The sequence below is a fragment of the Mesoplodon mirus genome (genome assembly GCF_964341445.2).
Source record: "Mesoplodon mirus genome assembly, chromosome: 2".
Classification (NCBI taxonomy): domain Eukaryota; kingdom Metazoa; phylum Chordata; class Mammalia; order Artiodactyla; family Ziphiidae; genus Mesoplodon; species Mesoplodon mirus.
The window spans coordinates 124,474,527-124,501,074 of record NC_138977.1 but is presented as its reverse complement, the minus strand read 5'-3'; the positions used below and the strand labels follow the sequence as shown (position 1 = coordinate 124,501,074).

The 26,548-nt window shown below is 42.6% G+C and overlaps 1 protein-coding gene across 1 annotated transcript in view; it reads left to right on the top strand.

Annotated features, from left to right (window-relative positions):
• POLN (DNA polymerase nu) overlaps positions 1-26,548 on the top strand; it is a 186,245-nt gene that overhangs the window by 44,009 nt on the left and 115,688 nt on the right. The window contains exons 8-13 of the mRNA XM_082603364.1: positions 5,553-5,710; positions 8,277-8,345; positions 9,578-9,638; positions 10,332-10,396; positions 23,733-23,816; positions 24,127-24,222. Of these exons, the coding sequence (XP_082459490.1) occupies positions 5,553-5,710; positions 8,277-8,345; positions 9,578-9,638; positions 10,332-10,396; positions 23,733-23,816; positions 24,127-24,222 (533 nt within the window). The remainder of the gene's footprint in view (positions 1-5,552; positions 5,711-8,276; positions 8,346-9,577; positions 9,639-10,331; positions 10,397-23,732; positions 23,817-24,126; positions 24,223-26,548) is intronic.

Here is a 26,548-nt window from a genome sequence, read left to right as displayed (position 1 = left end):
GAAGGAAAAGACCTACCATAACAAATCCAAAACAATTAAGAAAATGGTAATAGGAACATACATATCGATAATTACTTTAAATGTAAGTGGATTAAATGCTCCAACCAAAACACACAGACTGGCTGAATGGATACAAAAACTAGACCCATATATATACTGTCTACAAGAGACCCACTTCAGACCTAGGGACACAGACAGACTGAAAGTGAGGGGATGGAAAAAGATATTCCATGCAAATGGAAATCAAAAGAAAGCTGGAATAGCAATTCTCATATCAAACAAAATAGACTTTTAAATAAAGATTATTACAAGAGACAAAGAAAGGCACTACATAATGATCAAGGGATCATTCCAAGAAGATATAACTATTGTAAATATCTGTGCACCCAACGTAGGGGCCCTCCATACATAAGGCAAATGCTAACAGCCATAAAAGGGGAAATCGACAGTAACACAGTAATAGTAGGGGACTTTAATACCCCACTTTCACCAATGGAGAGAAAAACCAAAATGAAAATAAATAAGAAAACACAAGCTTTAAATGATACTTTAAGCAAGATGGACTTAATTGATATTTATAGGACATTCCATCCAAAAACAACAATACACTTTCTTCTCAAGTGCTCATGAAACATTCTCCAGGATAGATCATATCTTGGGTCACAAATCAAGCCTTGGTAAATTTAAGAAAACTGAAATCATATCAAGTATCTTTTCTGACCCCAATGCTATGAGACTAGATATCAATTACAGGAAAAAAAACTGTAAAAAATACAAACACATGGAGGCTAAATAATACGCTACTAAATAACCAAGAGATGACTGAAGAAATCAGAGAGGAAATAAAAAAATACCTAGAAACAAATGACAATGAAAACACAACGGCCCAAAACCTATGGGATGCAGCAAAAGCAGTTCTAAGAGGGAACAATACAATCCTACTGCAAGAAACAAGAAAAATCTCAAATAAACAACCTAACCTTACACCTAAAGCAATTAGAGAAAGAAGAACAAAAAAACCCCAAAGTTAGCAGAAGGAAAGAATTCATAAAGATCAGATCAGAAGTAAATGAAAAAGAAATGAAGGAAATGATAGCAAAGATCAATAAAACTAAAAGCTGGTTCTTTCCAAAGATAAACAAAATTGATAAACCATTAGGCAGACTCATCAAGAAAAAAAGGGAGAAGACTCAAATCAACAGAATTACAAAAAAAGAAAACTACTGGCCAATATCACTGAGCAAAATCCTAGCAAACAGAATCCAGCAGCACATTAAAAGGATCATACACCATGATCAAATGGGGTTTATCCCAGGAATGCAAGGACTTTTCAATATATGCAAATCAATCCATGTGATACGCCATATTAACAAATTGAAGGATAAAAACCATATGATAATCTCAATAGATGCAGAAAAAGCTTTCGACAAAATTCAACACCCGTTGATGATAAAAACTCTCCAGAAAGTAAGCATAGAGGGAACTTACCTCAATATAATAAAGGCCATATATGACAAACCCACAGCCAACATTGTTCTCAGTGGTTAAAAACTGAAACCATTTCCACTAAGATCAGGAACAAGACAAGGTTACCCATTCTCACCACTATTATTCAACATAGTTTTGGAATCCAAGCCATGGCAATCAGAGAAGAAAAAGAAATAAAAGGAATACAAATTGGAAAAGAAGAAGTAAGACTGTCTCTGTTTGCAGATGACATGATACTATACATAAAGAATCCTAAAGATGCCACCAGAAAACTACTAGAGCTAATCAATGAATTTGGTAAAGTAGCAGGATACAAAATTAATGCACAGAAATATCTTGCATTCCTGTACACTAATGATGAAAAATCTGAAAGAGAAATTAAGGAAATACTCCCATTTACCACTGCAACAAAAAGAATAAAATACCTAGGAACAAACCTACCTAGGGAGACAAAAGACCTGTATGCAGAAAATTATAAGACACTGATGAAAGAAATCAAAGATGACACAAACAGATGGAGAGATATACTATGTTCTTGGATTGGAAGAATCAACATTGTGAAAATGACTATACTACCCAAAGCAATCTACAGATTCAATGCAATCCCTATCAAACTACCACTGGCATTTTTCACAGAATTAGAACAAAAAATTTTACAATTTGTATGGAAACACAAAAGACCCCAAATAGCCAAAGCAATCTTGAGAAAGAAAAATGGAGCTGGAAGACTCAGGCTCCCTGACTTCAGACTATACTACAAAGCTACAGTAATCAAGAGAGTATGGTACTGGCACAAAAACAGAAATATAGATCAATGGAACAGGAGAGAAAGCCCAGAGATAAACCCATGCACATATGGTCACCTTATCTTTGATAAAGGAGACAAGGATATACAATGGGGAAAAGAAAGCCTCTTCAATAAGTGGTGCTGGGAAAACGGGACAGCTACATGTAAAAGAATGAAATTAGAACACTCCCTAACACCATACACAAAAATAAATTCAAAATGGATTAAAGACCTAAATGTAAGGCCAGACACTATAAAACTCTTAGAGGAAAACATAGGCAGAACACTCTATGACATAAATCACAGCAAGATCCTTTTTGACCCACCTCCTAGAGAAATGGAAATAAAGACAAAAATAAACACATGGGACCTAATGAAACTTAAAAGCTTTTGCACAGCAAAGGAAACCATAAACAAGACCAAAAGACAACCCTCAGAATGGGAGAAAATATTTGCAAATGAAGCAACTGACAAAGGATTAATCTCCAAAATATACAAGCAGCTCATGCAGCTCAATAGCAAAAAAACAAACAACCCAGTCCAAAAATGGGCGGAAAACCTAAATAGACATTTCTCCAAAAAGACATACAGATGGCTAACAAAGGCGTTAGGATGCTCAACATCACTAATCATTGGAGAAATGCAAATCAAAACTACAATGAGGTATCACCTCACACCAGTCAGAATGGCCATTAGCAAAAAAACTACAAACAATAAGTGCTGGAGGGCTTCCCTGGTGGCGCAGTGGTTGAGAGTCCGCCTGCCAATGCAGGGGACGCGGGTTCGTGCCCCGGTCCAGAAGATCCCACATTCCGCGGAGCGGCTGGGCCCGTGAGCCATGGCCGCTGAGCCTGCGCGTCCAGAGCCTGTGCTCTGCAACAGGAGAGGCCACAACAGTGAGAAGCCCGCGTACCGCAAAAAAAAAAAAAAAAAAAAAAGCCCCCAAACAATAAGTGCTGGAGAGGGTGTGGAGAAAAGGGAACCCTCTTGCACTGTTGGTGGGAATGTAAATTGATACAGCCACTATGGAGAACAGTATGGAGGTTCCTTAAAAAACTAAAAACAGAACTACCATATGACCCAGCAATCCCACTACTGGGCATATACCCTGAGAAAACCATAATTCAAAAAGAGTCATGTACCACAGTGTTCACTGCAGTACTGTTTACAATAGCCAGGACATGGAAGCAACCTAAGTGTCCATCGACAGATGAATGGATAAAGAAGATTGGCACATATATACAATGGAATATTACTCAGCCATAAAAAGAAATGAAATTGAGTTATTTGTAGTGAGGTGGCTGGACCTTGAGTCTGTCATACAGAGTGAAGTAAGTCAGAAAGAGAAAACAAATACCATATGCTAACACATATATGGAATAATTTTTAAAAAAAGGTTCTGAAGAACCAAGGGGCAGACAGGAATAAAGATGCAGAATTAGAGAATGGACTTGAGGATACAGGGAGGGGGAAGGTTAAGCTGGGACAAAGTGAGAGAGTGGCATTGACATATATACACTACCAGATGTAAAATAGCTGGTGGGAAGCAGCCGCATACCACAGGGAGATCAGCTCGGTGCTCTGTGACCACCTAGAGGGGTGGGATAGGGAAGGTGGGAGGAAGACGCAAGAGGGAGGGGATATGGGGATATATCTATACGTATAGCTGATTCACTTTGTTATACAGCAGCGACTAACGCAACAATGTAAAGCAATTATACTCCAATAAAGATGTTTTTTAAAAAGTAAATTTTAAGTCAAAAAATGTTGATAAGAACCCTTAATTTTGGAACATTAGAGCTTTGAAAAGGCAAGTAGAATGAAATAATCTGGCTCAGTCAGTGTTGGCAGACATGTTTACATGAAGTCATGACGGCTGACTTGGGCAGCAAGTAGCCAGAGTGCCTACAGACTTCCTGTCGACCCAAGTTCCATATCTGCCAACATAGGAAACGTCCCATGCATCAAACAAAAAAGCGATGATACTGGCTGCTTTAGTAAATATAAATCTCTTAGACTACTATGATTTAAAGATGCCAGAAAATATATTTAGTGTGATGTGCTCTAAGATTACAGTTTTATTTAAAGACAGAGTCCTTGTTTTTTGTAAAGCACACTTCAAAATGTTAAAGTAACTTCAGAAAGCAGTCACTTAGGATTCAGACTTACATCTTAATTTATCAGCCTCCCCATCCTTTTATAACTCCTCTCCATGTCTAAAATACTCTGGTACTAAAATGTATTTAGCAAATATCACTTTATTTTATTTTTTTAATAATAGTAGGACATACTCTTATAGGGCTCTTTTTTCTTTTTAATTTGGTTGCACCAGGTCTTAGTTGCGGCAGGTGGGCTCCTTAGTTGCAGCTTGCCAGCTCCTTAGCTGTGGCTCACGGGCTTCTTAGTTGCAGCATGCATGTGGGATCTAGATCCCTGACCAGGGATTGAACCCGGGCCCCCTGCATTGGGAGCGCGGAGTCTTATCCACTGTGCCACCAGGGAAGTCCCCATCACTTTTATTTTTTGAAAAGCACCTTCATATGTGTCCCATGGATACTTACAGTGATTTTTCTCCCAGTTTTCAGATGAGAAAAGTAACACTTAAGGAGTGATGTGGCCTCCCAGGCTCACGGGCAGCCTTCTACCACCACTCTTTTCACACATCATGGTGCAGCACACGAGCTTCTCACAGGGTTTCCTCACCTCAGGGTGACTGCACAGAATGTCTGGTATCTTCGCCCTCGCGTACACTGCCCACCAGCCGCTGTGTGCTCAGGCGGCTCCACTGCTCCTCCTTCACTCGAGAGATTTTTTTCCTGACACCCCGATGCAGGTTAGGGGTGGCCTGGGAGGCAGCCCAGCAGGAGGGTGGAGGAGGAGAGGCTTGGAAAGAGTGGACACGGGGACATGTGTGGTTGAAAAGAGAGGTGTGTGGGGCAGAGAGAGGCTCCAGAGCAGGGAGAAAAGTAGGGAAGAGAAGACAAGGGTGTGGCTTAGGATTCTGACTTCCATCTCTTTCAACGTTTTTGAGAGAGTTACTTTGGGATGGATTCCCCATGGAGATTGGCTGTGTGGGACCCGGTTTGTGGGGGCCACTCTTATCAAAGGTTCAGCATTCTTTAGGAGTGAGGGAGCATCACTTTGGCACTTAGGTCTGTGATTTGAGGGGATGGTAGTACCATAATTATTAATTTGAACCTTGAGAACCTTGTTAAAGCAGGGAAAAGTATAACTATTCATTTTTCTTAGAATGATTAAATGATCTTTTTCTCTGTAGTTGCTGGTTTTGTAGGGCTAGATCCCAGAATTGCTGCATGGCTTATAGACCCTACTGATGCTGCACCCTCTTTTGAAGATTTAGTGGCAAAATACTTTGGAAACTCCATCACAGTTAAGGTGAATAGCACATATGGAAATTCCTCAAGAAAGACTGTGGTGAGTTGTTTTAAGATAAGGTTTATCAACCTTAATACAACCCAAATTTTCCTCTAGGAACTTCTACTTCATAGACAGTCCAGTAGTAAAAAGAATATTGCTGTCATTCATTTTTACTTATTCAGCAGAAATGCTGTTTACCCTGATATTTCTGGTAGAGTATACTGAATAAAGATGGGTGATTTCTGTCAACTGTTCCTGGGAGGTGCCATTCACAGTGTGATTCTTCTGAATGGATTCTTTGTGTCAGAGAGTCACCAGCTCTGTGAGCAGAGAGCTGCTTGTTTATAAATTCTTCATGCTGGTGACACAGCTGCTGTGGCCGAGGACTGGGAAGGCCTCTCCTCAGTCCCAGCGGGGAGAATCGTAAGACTGCCCAGGTCTGTCTCTCTGAGCCCCCTCTTTCAATATGCACCCAGTTGTTAGGAACCACTGTCTGGAGAAGCACGGGTGCTTGCAGCTCCAGAACCTGCCTGGAGCCCAGCGAGAGGGAGACTTGACATGGCCGCACAGCAGGGCCAGAGGAGGCGTCCCAGCGGGAGCAGCGCCGGCCACCATCAGGCCACTCTGTTCAGACTTCCTGGGTGTGAGTTAACAGGCACATGTTTACAAGCACGACTAGAAGGCCACGCAGGAGGCCACATGAGCCTGCCCTGCGCGCCTGGGCTGAGCTGGGGCTGGTCGCTGCTTGGGGTGCTTGATCCTACAGACCCACAGCTGGGGAGGGATCTGTGTCAGACAGGGGCTTGGGGTTGGAAATACAGAAACTCATTCTCCCTTAATTCAAAAAGAGATTTGTCAGAGGAATGTTGGGTAGCTCAGAGCCTCAGAGGAAAAGCAGAACCAAGCTTTGGGAAGACAGGCGTCAGGCGGGTCTGGGGACCCAGGCAGCAGGAGCCCACGGGCCGGGGGCCAGCAATGAGCAGTGATCATTTTCTCTACACGTCACTTTTGTCCAAGATTCAAAGTTTTAGCACTTAGAGTCTCCTTTCCACGACTGTGTCACATGTCCGCCCCTCGGCAGGGCAGGCAGGGCGTGGAGATTGGCAGTCTCCCCAGATCCATGCTGCTGGAGTGGGAACTTCCCCAGACACAAGCCGAGATATCATTGCTGAAGGAGGGAGCTGTCTGCCTCTGTTAGCCCAGGTTTACAGAGGAGAACCCAGGTGCAGAAGGGTTCATGTACACGCACCTTGCCAAAGGTCATGGTTCAGTTCAGAGTTTGGATTTCTGACTCTAAAGTATAGTTTCTTTCCAGTATACACACGTGCAAGTTAGGGATGGGAGTGGCTGCACGGAACAAAGCACCAGCTCCAGCGGGTGTGTTTTCTCCCTGGCGAGAAGTCAGAGCCCCTCACCCAGGCCGAGCAGCTGCTCCCAGAGCTGTGCGACTCAGTCGCTCCCCAAGCGCCCTTGCTTTATGGTCCCACCGGGAAGCTTCGCCCGAGGCCCTCCTCCACACGCCAGGCGGGAAGGAGGCTGCCTGGGATGAACTTCGGCTGGTCTCTTGTTAAACAGGCCAGCAATGCGTCTGCTGGAGGTGGAAGGCAGCCGGCTGCTCCGCAGGGTCTCCTGCTGCCCTGGAGCAGTGGTATGAAAGGAGGGGAAAGGAAAGCGCGGTCCCGGTCAAGGAGCAGCAGGGAAGCAGTGAGGACTCATGAGAGTGTGGCTCCTGTCGGGGAGGCCGGAGACCTCGGATGGCGAGAAGGAAGATGAGACCGTGGGGAGACGAGCTGCGGCCGGGCTGAGCCGCGAGGGGCCGGAGCTCCGCCACCGAGCGCGAGCCGTCCCAGGGAAGCCTCGCGGCTCAGCGCTGCCGTCGGGGAGGCGCGTTCAGGCAGCAGGGCGGTGGCCGTCTGCCGGACACAGCCGACGCGTTCACGTGGACGTGCTCGTGGTGCCTCCCAGCTAGTGGTTCCCGGGAGACCCAAGACCCGGGATGGCGGCAAGACAAACGCGGGGTGCACAGCTAGCCGCCTATCATCGTGGCGTGGGTGGCGGTGTATGTGTCTCTAAACTGAGGCCGGGCGCCTGGAGTCTGGGGGGCCGTGTGGCAGCGGGAGGGGTGCAGTGGGGACGCAGGGCTCCGCGCAGGGGGGCAGAATTCGACTGTCGGGAAAGCGGCTCACCACCGCCCTCTTGGTCAGCTGGACACAGACCCTGTTGGCCCACCTCCCAGGATCTCTGTGTGTGTCTGGGACGGGGACCGGCGGTGAGTGTGGGCGAGGCACTGGCTCCCAGATGCCCACGGTGGGTAGAGGGGCAAGCCGAGGGGCCAGGTCTGTCTCTACCACCATGCGATCTTTGCACCTTGGGCACTTAGCTTCTTTGTGGGTCATTTCCTGTAAAATGAGGAAAACTGGGTTGGGGAGAAAGTAAGAAAGCAATAGGTAGCTTGAATTTGCCTGAAGAGTATCTTCCGAAGTGTGGGGACTGCTCTGCTTGAGGCAATGGGTGGTGGCACCAGATGTGTGCTCTCTGCCGAGCAAAACACTGCCGCCTCCTAGACTGTGATGACCGTTGCTGCCAAATGCGCCTAATGTTTAATTCTTTTGATCTTTTAAAGAATCAGAATGTACGTGCGAACCTGAGGGTGCTCTACAGACTTACGATGGGCCTTTGTTCCCAGCTCAAGGCAAGGCATTTCATTGTGACTTCACTGTCCAAGGGCTGTCTTTCATTCACAGCCATGCTCACAGGAAACAGTACCCTCAGTGTCTTTGTGCAGGAAACGGGGTTCTGAGGCCAAGTGAACCTGCGCAGCACTCATAGAAGGGCAGTCCAGATGATAAGACCTGAAATTTTTAAAATGTTTTCTATAGGTTGACAACAGTTGTAACATTTTTTTAAAGACTCAATTCAATTGGAATGTTTCTAACTCTGCAGTTAACATAAACGCTAAGAGTTTATTTCAGTTAGTAGTGATGGACACAGCTCCACTCAGAGTCTTATTGGGAAGCAGAGGTCATTTGAAGGACCTGTCAAGAAGGGTTGAATGAAGGGACTATGAATCACAGCAAGGGCAGGAGCCAGGGGGCCAGAAGAGACGGAGAAACCTGCAGGGGCAGGCACTGGCTGGAAGCTTTTCCACCCCTGGGCTCAAAGGGTGGGCTGTTACAGGGACCCTGGGAAAGCAGTGGCCCTGCAGGGGGCTGCTGGCCAGGAGCTGGGTGCCAGAAGTGGTGGATGCAGGCCAAAGACTGGGGCCAGAAGTGCACTGTGGGCTGGCGCAGGGGAAACCCGCTTCCCTCTCCTCCTGCCCCTGAATGGGCATAACCAGCCCGAGGGCAGAGAAGGAGCCCGGCTGATGTGGCCTGGAGGGCATCTACCCTTCTTCCAGGGCCAAGAGCAGGACAGAGGATGGGTCCTAGGGGCAGCCGAGAAGGTGAGGGCACAGCAGAAGGACAGACGAGGCAGAGGGCTCTCAGATGGAAACCCTGATAAAGAGCGTGGGAGGTGATCCGAGTAGACGAAGGTTGGTGCACTTCTCCCCACATTAATTTATAAAGTCTGTGCAAAATCGATGAAAATTCTAGTTACATTTTTGGGAATTCAGAAAACCTATTTTGAAATTAAAATGGGAGACTAAAAGTCCACAAATACCTAAATCACACTTAAAAATGAGAAAGATTAAAGAAAAGTGGGAGTGGGACTTGTCCTACCAGGTATTTCTGAATATCTCTACTAGGGCTTGGTAATAAAATAGGATACTTGACAAAAATAGGAGCTTTATTAGGAAGGAGGATAGGGGAACCAACCATGCCCACCAGAGGAGTTGCTCAATGAAATTAAGTAGGCTGTTCAGCAAATGCATGTAGAAATAATAGTTTAAAAGTAACACTGATGTCATTTCTTCCTACGAAACAGGTTTATGGTTTATGGCAACTGTTTTGTACTTTGGAGCTTCCTCTGATACCAATTTTGGCAGGTAAGGTACCCTAAAGATGATGCCCAGTCATCCTTCTAGAGAGTTCTTTGTACCTTTTGGGAAGACTGTTTTCTCTTGACTTAGTTTGGGGCGGGCAGTGCATCATATGGGCACCGAAGAGGTAGTGAGCCCTTAACTTTCCCTTTCTCTAACAAGAGGGATTGGACCGCATCACCTCTTGGTCTAGAAGGACTCTAAGGTTCTAACATCTGGGTCACGTGGTATCGCTTCTGTACTGCCTGTTCTGCAGGTGTCCTGCCGGACTCCCACAGCCCTGAGAGCAGTGGTGGGGGGAGGAGGCCTGTCTGGATGTTTTCCAGGTCAGCACTTGTCCTGGTTCTGGTGTGATGGACCCTTCTGCTTTGTGAGAACGCCCTGCAAGCACTGTTGCAGGCTCTGCTCTGCCTTTGCTCTTAGCCCCTGACCCGCCCTGTCCTGCTGGGCACCTGGGAGAGCAGAGCCTCACCCAGCGTGGCAGCTGAGCGGCCGGGGGTGACTCTCCATCCAGAGTGTCCCCATGCCCACTGCCACCATTGCTGGGCTCCAGTACTGACCCTCATGGACACTGCCGAGCTCGCAGTGTCATCTTGGTCCTCATCGGGGGGTCAGGCTTGCTCCTGGCACTGCAGTCTTTCTCAGAAATGATTTGTTGCTGCAGTACAGATTTTTATCTGCTTTGGTTTTGAATCACAGTGATGGAAAGCCACAGCATTCAGGTGAACAAGGAAGAGATGAAGAGGACTTCAGCACTTCTTGGGGTACATTCTTCTGTCAGACTGTTTGCATGTGTTAGCTTTCTCCTGTCTGATGAGTCGGTCCCCTTGGCAGTTCTAGGGTGACTTTCCTTTTCTTCCCTTCCTTGTTTGCCCCAGACTGATGTTGGCACTGTTCCTCCTATCTCTGACTCCTTCAGGGGAGTACCACGCTTTGAAAGGATTGAAACAAGCATCACATCTGGGTGCTCTCCATGTGGATATGTGCATGGTTTAATGGATACCCACTGACCTTCTCCAAACTTAGATTCTTGCAAGGACATTGCCCCTTGTAGTTGGTGACGTTTCTTGGATTCTTTAAAGAAGCAAAATCAAAGTTTTCTAACTGAAAAATAAAAAATACTGAGCGATGCATAAAGATGCATGAAAAAGATGCATTAAATGTTCCACTTAAGTTATTTTAAAGGAAACTCTGGTATAACCATCACTTAGGTCAAAGCAGAGAATTTCCAGAAGCCCTGCTTGCCCTCCCCTATCAGAACCCTCTTCCTGCTGCAAAAGCAACCCCCGTCCTGACTTTTATAGTCGTTACGTTGTTGGTTTCCTTTACAGTTTTCCACTTCAAAACCTAAACAATATAGTCGTCTCTCCTTTTGAAGGAGCTGTAAGTTAACGGTTGTGTCTGACCTCTCTCACTCAGCCCCTGTGTCTCAGCTTCTAGTCCATGTCCTTTGGTGCCTTGTCCTCCATTGAAGGACTCCATCCCACTGTTGATGGCATCAGGGTCATTTCCAGTTTGCAGGCATTACAACTGTGCTGCACCCCTGAGCACATCTCCTGGGCCCGTGGGCACATGCTTCTTGGGGTACAAGGCAGGGTGGGCTGCTGGTGCAGCTTTGTCAGACAACACCGAATTGCTTTCCAAAGTCACAGCTGCCAGAAGTGCACACGGGGTTCTGTCTTTGCGCATCCTCCCTCGCACGGGTCCACCAGCCTCTTAGTAGAGCCATTTTGGTGAGGACGTAATGGTATCTTGTTATGATGTTGGTTTCTATTGTCCTGATTACTGAGGAGGTTGAATAGCTTTTACTTCATCATTGGCTATTAGGAGTTTCTCTTTGGTAAAAGATCTGCTCAAAATTTTTACCCTTTTTTTTTTTTTTTTTTTTTTTTTTTTGCGGTACACGGGCCTCTCACTGTTGTGGCCTCTCCCGTTGCGGAGCACAGGCTCCGGATGCGCAGGCTCAGCAGCCATGGCTCACAGGCCCAGCCGCTCCGCGGCGTGTGAGATCTTCCCAGACCAGGGCACGAACCCGTGTCCCCTGCATCGACAGGTAGACTCTCAACCACTGCGCCACCAGGGAAGCCCTTTACCCATTTTTATATTGAGTTTTTTGTCTATCGCTTTCTGATTTTTAGGACATCTTGATATATTCTGGTTACAAGCCAGTTACATATACCTTTGCCCTCTCTGTTTTACCTTTTTATTCTCCTAATGGGGTCTTTTTACCAACAGAAGTTCTTAACTTTTAATGTAGTGCACAATTTATCAATCTTTTTCTTTATGGTTAGTGCATTTTGCATCTTGTTTAAGAAAGCTTTCCTTACTTCAAGCTCATGAAATACTCTCATGTGTTATGTTTGAAGCTATTTTCATTAGCCTTCACACTTAGGTTTATAAACCTGCAACTGATTTTTTCTTTTTATGTAATTTTTTATTGAGAAAGAAATTACACACAATTAATAGTGCAAATCTTTTAAAATTTATTGTGATAAAGTACACTTCACATAAAATTTATCATTGTAACCATTTGTAACTACACAGTTCAGTGGTATTAAGTACATTCATGTTGTGCAGCCATCACCACCATCCGTCTCCATAAATGTCTTCATCTCGTAAAACTAAAACTCTATACCTATTAAACAATGACTCCCCATTCTCCCCCCCATACCCCCACAGCTTCTGGTAAGCACCACTCTTCTTTCTGTCTCTATGATTCTGACTACTCTAAGTGCTTCATATAAGTGGAATCAGACAGTATTTTTCTTTTTGTGACCAGCACATTTCACTTAGCATAGTGTCCTCAAGGTTCATCCATGTTGTAGCATACTGCAGAATTTCCTTCCCTCTTGAGGCTGAATAATACTCCATTGTAGGGACTTCCCTGGTGGTCCAGTGGTAAAGGATCCGCCCTCCAATGCAGGGGACGCGAGTTCAATCCCTGGTCAGAGAACTAAGATCCCACATGCCACGGGGCAACTAAGCCTGCGCGCCACAACTACTGAGCTCGCGCGCCTCAATGAGAGAGCCTGCATGCTGCAAACTACAGAGCCCACGGGCTCTGGAACCCGAGCCACAACTAAAGAGAGAAAAACCCCATGCCACGGCTAGAGAGAAGCCCGCGCGCTGCAGCAAAGATCCCGTGTGCCGCAACGAAGACCCGATGCAGCCAAATAAATAAATATTAAAAAAATACTCCATTGTATGTATATACCACATTTTGATTATCTGTTCATCTGTTGATGGATGCAACCTAGGTTGCTTCCATATTTTAGCTATTGTGAATATGGGCTATGAAAATGGGTATACAAATATCTCTTTGATATCCTGCTTTCAGTTCTTTTGAGCATATAACCTGAAGTGAATTGCTAAATCTTGTGGTAATTCTGTTTTTAATTCTTTGAGGAACTACCATACTTTTTCCACAGCCCCTGTACCATTTTACATTCCCACCAACAGTGCACAAGGGTTCCAATTTTTTCTATATCCTTGCTAACACTTACTGTTTTCTGTTTTCTGATAGTAGCCATCCTAATGTGTATGAGGTGGTATCTCATTGTAGTTTTGATTTGCATTTCACTAATGATTAGTGACGCTGAGAATCTTTTAATGTGTTTATTGGCCATTTGTACGTCTTCTTTGGAAAAAATGTCTATTCAAGTCCTTTGCCCATTTTTGAATTGGGTTTTTTTTTCTTACTGTTGAGTTTTAATTCTCTCTTATTTTGAATATTAATCCCTTATGAAGATAATATGATTTCAAATATTTTCTCCCATGCTATGGGTTGCCTTTTTACTCTGTTGATACTGTCTTTTGATGCACAAAAATTTTTAATTTTCATAAAGTCTAATTTAAAATTTTTTTCTTTTATTACCTGTGCCTTTGGTGGTGTATCCAAGAGGTCATTGCCAAATCCAATGCTGTGAGGCATTTTTCCTCTCTTCTTCTAAGAGTTTTATTATTTTAGGTCTTACATTTAGGTCCTTGATCAATTTTGAGTTAATTTTTGTATATGGTGTTAGGTAAGGGTCCAGCTTCATTTTTCTGCATGTGGACATCCAGTTTTCCCAGCACCATTTATTGAAAAGACTGTCCTTTCTCCACTGAATGGTCTTGGCACCTTTATCAAAATCATTTGACTATATATGCAAGGGTTTATTTCTGGGCTCAGTATTTTATTCCCTTGGTCTGTATGTCTGTCTTAACGCCAATATCACACTATTTTTTATTACTGTAGTTTTGTAGTAAGTTTTGAAAGCAGGAAGTGTGGGTCCTGCAGTTTTGTTCTTCTTTTTCAAGATTGTTTTGGCTACTTGGTGTCCCTTAAGATTCCATATGAATTTTAGGATGGATGTTTTTATTTCTGAAAAAAAAGTGTCTTTAGGATTTTGATAGGGATAGCATTGAATCTGTAGGTCACTTTGACTAGTACTGACATCTTAATATATTGCCTTCCAATTCATGATCATGAGACGTGTTTCCATTTATTTATGTCTTTTTAAATTTCTTTCAGCAGTGTTTTGTAGTTTTCATCATATAAGTCTTTCACCTCCTCGGTTAAGTTAATTCCTAAGTGTTTACTCTTTTTGATACTATTGTGAATGGAATTGTTTTTGTAATTTCCATTTCAGATTGTTCAAGTGTAGAAATGAAACTGATTTTTGTGTGTTGATGTTGTATCCTGCTATTTTGCTGAGTTCAGAAAGTTCTAATGGTTTTTTTTTGTGGACTCTTTAGAGTTTTGTACATATAAAATCATGTCATCTGCAAACAGGGATAATTTTATTCCTTCCTTTCCAATTTGGATGCCTTTTATTTCTCTGTCTTACCTAATTGCTCTGGCTAGAACTTCCATACCATGTTGAATAGAAGTGGTGAAAGCAAACATCCTTGCCTTAGAGGAAACATTTTCAGTTTTTTACTACTGAGTATGATGCTTGCTGTGGGTTTTTTATTAATGACTTTTGCTATATGGAGGTAGTTTTGTTCCATTTCTAGTTTTTCTGAGTGTTTTTATCATAAAAGTGTGTTATATATTGTCAAATGCTTTTTCTGTGTCATTTGAGGTGATCAAGTGTTTTCCCCCATCCATTCTGTTGATATGGCATATTACATTGATTAATTTTCATATGTTGAACCATCCTTGCATTCCAGGAACAAATTCCACTTGGTCATGGTGTATAATCCTTTAAATATACTGCTGAATTCTGCTTGCTAGAATTTTATTGAGGAATTTTGCATCAGTGTTCATAAGGGATACTGATCGGTAGGTAGTCTTGTAGTGTGTTTGTCTGGCTTTGGTGTCAGGGTTATGCTGGCCTTATAAAGTGAGTTGGGAAGTGTTTCCTTCTCTTCAATTTTTTTGAAAAATTTTCAGAAGGATTGGACTAGTTCTTTCTTTAAATGTTTGCTGGAATTCACCAGTGAAGTCATTGCATCCAGGGCTTTTCTTTTTTGGGAGAGTTTTGATTACTGATTCAGTCTCCTTACTAGTTACAGGTCTATTCAGTTTTTCTGTTTCTCCATGATATAGTCTTGGTAGGTTTTATGTTTCTACGAATTTGTCTATTTCATCTAGGTTATCCATTCTGCTGGTGTACAGTTGTTCATAGTTCTCTCTGATAATCCTTTTTATTTCTGTAAAATTGATAGTAATTTCTTTTTTTTTTTTTGGTCTCACCATGAGGCTTGTGGGGTTAGTTCCCTGACCAGGGATTGAACCCAGGCCCTTGGCAGTGAAAGTGCAGAGCCCTAAACACTGGACTGCCAGGAAATTCCCTGATAGTAATATTTTTCACTTAAATTTCTGATTTTTGTAATTTGAGCCTTTTCTTTTTTCCTTAGTCTAGCTAGCTAAAGGTTTGTCAATTTTGTTGATCTTTTCAAAGAACCAAATTTTGGTTTCATTGATTTTCTTTATTGTTTTTATATTCTCGATTTCATTTAACTCTGCTCTCATGCTTATTATTTCCTTCCTCTGCTATCTTTGGGTTTAGTCTGTTCTTTTTCTAGTTCCTTAAGTTGTGAAGTGAGGTTATTGAGTTCAGATTTTTCTTGTCTTTTAATATAAGGATTTATAGCTATAAATTTCCTCCTTAGCACTGCTTTTGCTGCATCCCATATGCAGGTATGTTGTGGTTTTGTTTTCATTCATCTCTAAGTAATTTCTAAATTTGCTTTTGATTTCTTCTTTGATCTTTTGGTTGTTTAAAAGTGTGTTGTTTAATTTATAAAATTTTATGAATTTTTTAGTTTTCCTTTTGTTATTGATTTCTAACTTCAACTTGCTGTGGTCAGAGAAGATACTTTCTATGATATCTGTCTTTTAAAATCTCTTGAGACTTAATTAGTGGCCTAACATGTAGTCTATTTTGGAAAACATCCCATGTTCACTTGAGAAGAATATCCCATGCGCATGTTATTGTTGGGTAGAGTGTTATGTACATGTCTGTTAGCTCTAGTTGGTTTATCATTGTTTAAGTTCTTATTTCCTTACTTACCTTCTGTTTGGTTGTTCTATCCATTATCATGAGTGAGGTATTCAAGTCCCCAACTATTATTGTAGAACTATCCATTTCTCCCTTCAATTCTGTTAGTTTTTCTTCATATATTTTAATGGTCTGTCATTAGGTATGTAAATGCTTATATTATATCTTCTTGCTGTATTGAAAATATAATGTCATCCTTTGTCTCTTGTAACCAGTTTTTTTTTTTAAGAATATCTATTAGAGAAATCTATATTCTTTTTTTTTTTTTAATTTAGTTATTTAGGGCTGTGTTGGTCTTCATTTCTGTGCGAGGGCTTTCTCTAGTTGTGGCAAGTGGGGGCCACTCTTCATCGTGGTGCGTGGGCCTCTCACTATCGCGGCCTCTCCCGTTGCAGAGCACAGGCTCCAGATGCGCAGGCTCAGTAGTTGTGGCTCACGGGCCTAGCCGCTCTGCGGCATGTGGGATCTTCCCAGACCAGGGCTCGAACCCGTGTCCCCTGCACTAGCAGGCAGACTCTCAACCACTGCGCTACCAGGGAAGCCCTGTAACCAGTTTTTATTTAAGTTCTATTTTGTCTGATATTAATACAGCCATCCCTGCTCTGTTTTCATTAATATTTGAATGGAATATCTTTTTCCATCCTTTCAATTTCAACCTGTTTGTCTCTTTGAATTTAAAGTGAGTCTCTTGCAGACAGCATATAGTTGGACCATGTTTTTTTATCCATTCTGCCAATCTCTGTCTTTCAATTGGAGAGTTAATCCATTTTTATTTAATTAATTACTGATAAGGAAGGACTTACTTCTATCATTTTGCTATTTGTTTTCTATATGCCTTATAGCTTTTTTGTCCTTCATTTCCTGCATTACTGTCTTCCTTTGTGTTTAGTTGATTTCTTGTAGAAATGTTTAAATTCCTTTCTCATTTCCTTTTGTATATATTCTATAGCTTTTTTCTTTGTGGTTACCATGGGGATGACATCTAACATCCTAAAGTTATAACACTCTAATTTGAATTTATATGAGCTTAACTTCAATGACATACAAAAACTGTGCTCTTTTACAGCTCTGTCCCCCCACTTCCAGTTATTGATGTCGCAAAATTACATCTTTATACATTGTGGGTCCCAAAATATAAACTAATAATTTTTTTAAATTATGTAGAAAGGAAGATTTGGAGTCACAAACTAAAGTTATAGTATTACTAGCTTTTATACTCATAATTGTTTTTTTTCTTAAATCATATAGAAAACAAAAAGTACAATTACAAATTGTTATAATACTGGCTTTTATAATTCACATATTTACCTTTATTGAGATCATTATTTCTTCATTTGGCTTTAGGTTACTGTATAGTGTCCTTTCATTTCACCTTGCAGGATTTCTTTGAGCATTTCTTCCAGGGCAGGTGTAGTGTTCACATCTCCCTCAGCTTTTGTTTATCTGGGGATATCTTAATTTCTCTCTCACTCTTGGAGGACAGTTTTGCCAGATAAAGATTTTTGGTTCACAGTTTTTTCTTTTAGCACTTTGAATATATTAACCTACTGTCTTCTGGCCTCCAATGTCTCTGATGAGAAATCTGCAGATAATCTTATTGAGGATCCCTTGTATGTGATGACACTTTTCTCTTGTTGCTTTCAATATTCTCTTTTGTCATTGTCTTTTGAAAGTTTGATTATATTATGTCTTCATGTTCATCTCTTTGAGTTCATCTTACTTGAAGTTTTTGAGCTTCTTGGATGTTTGTATTTATGTATTTCATCAAATTTGAGGAGTTTTCATCTTCAGTTTTCTAAAGATTCTACCAGAAAACTACTAGAGCTAATCAATGGATTTTGTAAAGTAGCAGGATACAAAATTAATGCACAGAAATCTCTTGCATTCCTATACACTAATGATGAAAATTCTGAAAGAGAAATTAAGGAAACACTCCCATTTACCATTGCAACAAAAAGAATAAAATACCTAGGAATAAACCTACCTAAGGAGACAAAAGACCTGTATGCAGAAAATTATAAGACACTGATGAAAGAAATCAAAGATGACACAAACAGATGGAGAGATATACTATGTTCTTGGATTGGAAGAATCAACATTGTGAAAATGACTATACTACCCAAAGCAATCTACAGATTCAATGCAATCCCTATCAAACTACCAAGGGCATTTTTCACAGAACTGGAACCAAAAATTTTACAATTTGTATGGAAACACAAAAGACCCTGAATAGCCAAAGCAATCTTCAGAAAGAAAAACGGAGCTGGAAGAATCAGGCTCCCTGACTTCAGACTATAGTACAAAGCTACAGTAATCAAGACAGTATGGTACTAGCACAAAAACAGAAATATAGATCAATGGAACAGGACAGAAAGCCCAGAGGTAAACCCACGCACATTTGGTCACCTTATCTTTGACAAAGGAGGCAAGAATATACAATGGGGAAAAGACAGCTTCTTCAATAAGTGGTGCTGGGAAAACGGGACAGCTACATATAAAAGAATGAAATTAGAACATTCCCTAACACCATACACAAAAATAAATTCAAAATGGATTAAGGCCAGACACTATAAAAGCCTTAGAAGAAAACATAGACAGAACACTCTATGACATAAATCACAGCAAGAAATAGATAGCTAGTGGGAAGGAGCTGCGTAGCACAGGGAGGTCAGCTTGGTGCTTTGTGACCACCTAGAAGGGTGGGATAGGGAGGGTGGGAGGGAGGCTCAAGAGGGAGGGCACTTCCCTGGTGGTGCAGTAGTTAAGAATCTGCCTGCCAATGCAGGGGACACGGGTTCAAGCCCTGGTATGGGAAGATCCCACATGCCACAGAGCAACTAAGCCCATGCACCGCAACTACTGAGTCTGCGCTTTAGAGCCCATGAGCCACAACTACTGAAGCCTGTGTGCCTAGAGTCCGTGCTCCGCAACAAGAGAAGCCACCATGATTAAAAGCCTGTTCACTGCAACAAAGAGTAGCCCCCACTCGCACAACTAGAGAAAGCCTGCACACAGCAACAAAGACCCCACACAGCCAAAAATAAATAAACAAACAAATTTATTTAAAAAAGAGGGAGGGCTTGGGGGACATATGGATACATACAGCTGATTCACTTTATTATACAGCAGAAACTAACAGAACATTGTAAAACAGTTATACTCCAATAAAGATGTAAAAAAATTTTTGAGGGGTTTTCAGCTATTATATCTTCAAATAGTCTTGCTATCCTTTTCTTTCTCTTCTCCTTCTGGGGCTCCCACAGTGTGTATATTGGTCTGCTTGATGGTGTCCCACAGGACCCTTAAGCTCTGTTCACTTTTCTTCAATATTTTTTTCTTTCTGCTCCTCAGCCTCAATAATTTTCATTATTATCTCTTCAAGTTCACTGATTCTTTCTTCTGCCTGCTCAGATCTGCCTTTGAACCCTCAAGTGACTTTTTAACTTCAATTATCATACTTTTCAGCTCCAAAAATTTCTTTTTTAGTTTCTTTTTACATTTTCTGTCTATTAATATTTCTATTTTGTCCACACATTGTTTTCTTGACTTTCTTCACACCTTTCTTTAGTTCTTTGAGCATCTTTAAGTTGGCTGTTTTAAAGGTGTCTGGTATATATCTGCCATTAGGTCTTTTTTTTCAGTGGTAGTTTCTGTTGGTTTTTTTTCCTTTGAATATACCATATTTTCCTGTTTCTGTTTGTCTTGTGATATTTTTGTTGAACATTGGACATTTGGATCTAATAATGTGGTAACTCTGGAAATCTTTCCCACAGTTTGCTCTTTCTGTGTGTTATTGTTTCTGTTTATTGTTTGGGGTTTTTTTATTTGCTGTGGGTTGTCTCTGTGTTGAGGATCAACCTAAAGTATAAACCTAAGGTCTTCACAGTTCTTTTCTGAGCCTTTTCCTTGGCATGTGCAGTCACTTTCTAATTTTCCCCATGTATGTGAAGTTATTTTTGAATGTCCTTGTCTTTAATATCTGGCTTCAAAGGAGAAAAAGCAAAAAATGCAGAGGGGTTAAAAAGGGCACTGGCCCTTTAAGTCCCCTGGAAGTCAATTCAGCTGGAGGGGGAGGGTCTTGCAATAATGGGGGAAGTGCAACAACAATGGCCTGTTCATCTGCACCTCTGTGATCAGAAGCAGCAATCAGTGATCAGAGCAGAGGCCCCCAATATCTGTACAGGTTTTTTTTTTGCCCCACCGTTTCCTGCAAGCTGTGGTCAGGCTGCTCCAGAAACAGGTGCATGGCCTCCTGGCCTCGGGCCTCCTGTCTGGGGGAGGTGGGGTGGGTAGCTTCTCTGGTACTAAGAGCTGAAATTGACCAAAATGAACTGCAGTTTACCATCCAAGGCTGCCCCTGGAAGCCATCAGCAGACTCCAGAGTTCCCAGATGGTTACATCAGAGGGTTCTTCCCCTGCAGTTGTTGTCCAGGTGGGAGATGGAGTCTCACCTCACAGGTGCCTCCTACTCTGCCATCTTCCCTGAATCTGCTTGGTACAAATCTTAAGTGTACAGCTTGACGTATTTTTATATATGTACACATCCATTTAACCTCCACCCAGATCAAGGTATAGAATATTTCCAGCACCCGGAAGTCTCCTTCCTGTCCCCTCCCAGTCTGTACCCCCAGAGACAGCCATTCATCTGACCCTGTCCTTGGTGATTCTGAGCTTCATGTAAACCACACAACATGGGCTCTTTGGTTCTGGCTCCTTTTGCTCACATTCTATCTGTGGGATTCACCAATTTGGTTGAATGTAGCAGAAGTGCATGCCAATAAAAATTGCTTGTAGCACCTACTGTAAAAAGGTGCCATAATGCCCTTACACCCTCTCCCATTGTTGGGCACTGTGATCGCAGTGGCTGCGACTATTCATGTGGTGTAACTATAACCTGTGGTGGATAAGAGAGCTCTTGTCTCTTGGTTTTTTCTATCCAGAAGTGGAATTGCTGGGTTACAGGGTATGCGTATATTTACCGATAGTAGGTACTTCCAAATAGCTCTTCGAATTGGTTATAACATTTTCTAGTCCCATTTGCTACATCCTCACCAGCACAGTACTGTCAGTCTTTTTCACTTTAGCTATCCTGGTGGGTCTGTAGTCGCATTTCATTGTGGATTTAATTTGCATTTCCCTGATAAGTAATAATAGTGAGCACCTTTTCATATGCTTGATGGTATTTTGGATATATTCTTTTTGTGATCCAATTTTTCAAAGAATTTGCATATTTAAAAGTTTGTGTCAGCTTTTTCTTATTTACTTATAGGAATTGTTTATATATTCTGTATGTGGGTCCTTTGTAAGATATATTGAAAGTACTTTCTCCCAGTCCAGGGTGTGACAAACAGTGGTCTATAGGCCAAATCCATCCTGTGGCCTGTTTTCATATGGCCTGAAATTAAGAATGGTTGTTACAATTTTTAAAAAACAAACAAAAGTAGAGAAGAATATGTGACAGAGACCATATGTGACCCATAGAGTCTAAAGTATTTACTGTCTGGCCCAGTCTTTGTCTACAGCTTGTCTTTTTACTCTCTCAATAGCTATGTCCTTTGATGAACAGAATTTCTTCATTTTCATGAAGTCCAATGAACCATTTCTTAAATGTTTGAGAATTTTTGTGTGCTAAGTACTCTTTTTCTTCCCTCTAGTAAAGATATTCTCCTGTGTTTTCTTGTATAAGCTGTATTATTTTAAGCCTATTCTCCACTTCAAATTAATTTTTCTGCATGGTATAAAGTACAGTTGAGATTTTTCCCAGATGGATTTCCATTCATTTAAGCACAATTTATTAAAAGTGCCACTGTTTCCTGCACTAAGAATTACAGTAGTGTCTTTGTCATAAATCAGGTCACTGTGTATGTGTGGGTTTTTTTCTGGACTCTTTTCTGTGTTTTGGTTTTGTGTGTCTGTCCCTGTGCTAATACTCCCCTGGCTTAGTTACTGTAGGCTTATAATATGTCTTGATATCCTACAGTCTTCCATCTTTGTTCTTCCACATGGTATTTATCAATCCAGGTTCTTTACATTTCCATATAAAATTCTCTGATTTACTTTTTAAAAACCAGCTGGGATTTTGATTGTACTTTCAATGCATGTGATAAAGGACTCATATGCAGACTATATGAGAACTCCTGTCAATAAGAAAAAGCCACTTAACACATTTTAAAAATATTTTATTTATTTGGTTGTGCCAGGTCTTAGTTGTGGCAGGTGGGCTCCTTAGTTGCAGCATGCGAATTCTTAGTTGCAGCATGTGGGATCTAGTTCCCTGACCAGGGATCAAACCCATGCACCCTGCATTGGGAGTGCGGAGTCTTAGCCACTGGACCACCAGGGAAGTCCCCATTATCTGTCTTTTCTTTTCATCATTTGTTCCTTTGACGATAGAAGTCTGGCATACCTTAACTGAGGCCGTTGTCTCTGGGTTCTTCTTTTTGCCTAGTGCTAGTTTTTTGTATTATACTTGTCCTGCTCCTATTTGTAAACATCTTTCAGTATTTCAGCCGAAAGGCAGTTCTTGTCTGATAAAGGTAGAGTGCAGATGATGTTTCCTCAGAGTTGGTTGATTCAGACTCTGCTCTCTCTTTTCTTTTATAATAATTTTTTAAATATATAAATCTATATTTATTTTTGGCTGCACTGGGTCTTCGTTGCTGCATGCGAGCTTTCTCTAGTTGCAGTGAGCAGGGGCTACTCTTTGTTGTGGTGCACGGGCTTCTCATTACGGTGGCTTCTCTTGTTTTGGAGCACGGGTTCTAGGTGCGTGGGCTTCAGTAGTTGTGGCTTGTGGGCTCAGTAGTTGTTCATGGGCCTAGCCGCTCCGCGGCATGTGGGATCTTCCCGGACTGGGGCACGAACCCGTGTCCCCTGCATCGGCAGGCAGACTCTCAACCACTGCGCCACCAGGAAGGCCCTGGCAGGTGGATTCGTAACCACTGCGCCACCAGGGAAGTCCCTATAATAAATTTTTTAAAGTCCTGGTCATGTTCTACTTTTCTTCTGACCAAAATGGTGAGAGGGTGAGGGGTTCATAAATTCAGCATGTCCTACTGCTCTGCTCAGCACCGTATTTATCAGCTGTTTCATAAGGTACCTTTGTCTTTTCCCACCTGGGCCTTCCATGCCGCCCACCCCTCGCCCTGGGCTGTGCCCCAGTTTGTGTGGTTGTTCAGAGAGTTGTTGCTTGTTTCCACTGCAGCTGCTCCTCTTTTGGGAGGGAATGTCCTACATCATGATCACTGTGGTCACCATGCAGTTTGGTCCTAGCTCTTCTGCCTTGGGATACTTTGGAAGTTTTGAGGTTTATGGTTTGATGCTGGATCCGTTTACTTGTCATAATGTTGCTGGAGAATTCCTTCTTCTTTCCCTCCTTCATTTTGGTGTGTTATTTACTATTTTTACTTCTTTAAGTTTGTTTCCTTGTGTCCACTGCACTTAAGAGAGTGATTCTGAGCCTGAGTATTGCATCATGAGTCAAAATATGTATTTTGTAATGTCGATTTTGGTAAATTTTAGATTATTTTTTATTCTTACAAGATCTCATGTTGAGAAAAATAATCTTAAGTTGTGAAAAATATTAATAAGATTGTGTCTGTCACATTCATAGTCTCGTCTCAAGGAACTGGAACAAGAAGCCCATTTTGTTGCAGGAGAACAGTTTCTTATAAATAGCAGTAACCAGCTTCAAGAGGTAAAGCTAAATTTCAGTTCTTTTATAAATATAGTTTCCATTCAGGGGTTAAAGGGAGATTTATTCTGATTTTATAAACATTATTTTATGTGATCATCGAAAATTATGTAACTTGTTCATGTCTCTCACACTGAGATTCATTACTTCAAAGGCTTTACATCTAAGAAAAGTACTGAATCAGAATCTAAGCATTTTGTCACACCTAGCCAGGTGTGTCCCCTCTGGCTGGTTGCTTTAACTCTGTTATAGTGATGTTCAGGTCCTCTCAAATCTGGGACCCGCTCATCACGTGAAATGGCTTTTGTTGCAGATCCTGTTTGGCAAACTGCAGCTGCACCTGCTGCGTCCACAGGAGACTCTTCCCAAAACTGGGCTCCGGAGACACCTGTCCACATCAGAAGCCGTGGTAAGGGTTGACAAGTGTCCCCTCACCCTCCAAGACAATAGCACCTCCCACCACGTGCGAATCCCTTGCAGAGCCCCGTGCTCCTTGTGGTGGCACAAGCCGGCAGCAACCGCCACGGAGCATTTCCGTTCCATCACTACTTTTCTGCGGCAGGAGAGGTCCCCCACCCCAAGGTTGCCCTTCAGTTATGAAGGAAGGACAAAGAGGCTTATGGTACAGTTTTCCAGAGGCAATAAATTGCCTTGATTTCCTGCAGAGGATAATTTGATAGAATTTTGTTCTGGAAACCAAATTCTTGACAACGTAGTCATGACTTCTTTGTTTCATGCCCTCATAAGAGACTGGAAATGGGAAAAGTCATCAGTCTTCTCCTTTCCCCAAGTTTGTTTTAGAAAAATTTAGCTGCCCTTCCCTTCAGAGGAATGCATTTTTTAAAAGACAGGGAGTAGTGAGATGCTGCTTTAACCAAATGGCAGAGTGTGAATAGATATTCAGAACCCCGTGAGTATAATGATACCGCTGGAAGCCTGCAGCGAGGAGCTTGGCCAGTGGGCGAGAGAACACGTGTTGCTCTGGTGAGGGCCGGCTGTGGAGGCTCCAGCTCATCCTTTCTGTGCCTTGTTCAGCGTTGGATTTTGCAGCCGAGGAAAGCTTCCCTCCAGACTCCTCTGTGCACATCGCCCTTCCAGCCCTGCACTTCCTGCTCATCTCAGCCCTGGCGGGGCACCACGCTTGCCAACTGTCCCCACACCTGGCCCTCAGGGGGCCCAGGCATCAGTCACCGAGTGAACGCCCACCCCTGGGGAGTGCTGCTCCCTGAGAGGGACTCGCATCTTCCCTCTTCCCCAAGTCTTCCCCACCTTGGTCAGTGTCCTCCTCCTGGTCCTTGGGAGCCAGCAGTGAGCTTACCCCTGCTGGTGACTCATCACATCCAGGCAGAATGATCTTTTAAAAGTGTTAGAAAAATCTTGTTGATCCCCTGCCTTCAACTTCAATGGCTTTCTTTTTTTCTTTTTTTTGTTTGGCTGTGTTGGGTCTTCGTTGCCGTGTATGGGCTTTCTGTAGTTGGGGCGAGCGGGGGCTACTCTTGGTTGCAGCGTGTGGGCTTCTCATTGCGGTGGCTTCTCTTGTCGTGGAGCGTGGACTCGAGGCTCGCGGGCTTCAGTAGTTGTGGCACGTGGGCTCAGTAGTTGTGGCTCGCGGGCTCTAGAGTGCAGGCTCAGTAGTTGTGGCGCACGGGCTTTGTTGCTCCATGGCATGTGAGATCTTCCTGGACCAGGGCTTGAACCCATGTCCCCTGCATTGTCAGGCAGATTCCCAACCACTGTGCCACCAGGGAAGTCCCCCAGTGGCTTTCCATGCTACTTAGAATAACATCCAAGCTCTCGAGTGTGCCTCCCCCAGGCTCTGGGTCTGGACTTGGCCCTTCTTTGACCTCCCTCACTCGCTCTTTGACCTTCCAGCACCCCACTGAGCACACTTCTCACAGGCTCCTTCCTCAGTCTGAAAACTCTTCCCACAGAGTATGCTCAGCTGGCTTCTGATTGTCAGCTTAAGTATTGCTTCCAGAAAGGCCTCCTCTGGTCTCAGGTGACAGTAAGACCCCCAGCCACAACCTATTCCTTCACCTCGATTTGTTTTCTGCACACAACTTGCCAAAATGCTGGAGAGGGCGTGGAGAAAAGGGACCCCTCCTACACTGCTGGTGGGAAGGTAAGTTGGTACAGCCACTGTGGAGAACAGTATGGAGGGTCCCTTAAAAACTATAAAGAGAACTACCGTATGATCCAGCAATCCCACTCCTGGGCATCTATCCAGAGGAAACCATGGTTAGAAAAGGTGCATGCATCCCAGTGCTCATAGCAGCACTGTTTACAATAGGCAGGACATGAAATCAACCTAAAAGTCCATCAACAGAGGAATGGATAAAGAAGCTGTGGTACATATATACAATGGAATGTTACTCACCCATAAAAAAGAGTGAAATAATGCCATTTGCAGCAACATGGATAGACCTAGAGACTATCATAATAAGTGAAGTAAGTCAGACAGAAAGGTATATATCACATGATATCACTCATATGTGGAATCTAATTTTTAAAAAATGATTTAAATGAACTTAATTTACAAAACAGAAACAGACTTACAGATATTGAAAACAAACTTATGATTACGTGGCGGGGAGGGATAAATCAGGAGCTTGGGATGAACATACACACACTACTATATATAAGATAGAAAACCAACAAGGACCTACTGTATAGCACAGGGAACTCTACTCAGTATCCTGTGATAACCTATACGAGAAAAGAATCTAAAAAAGAAG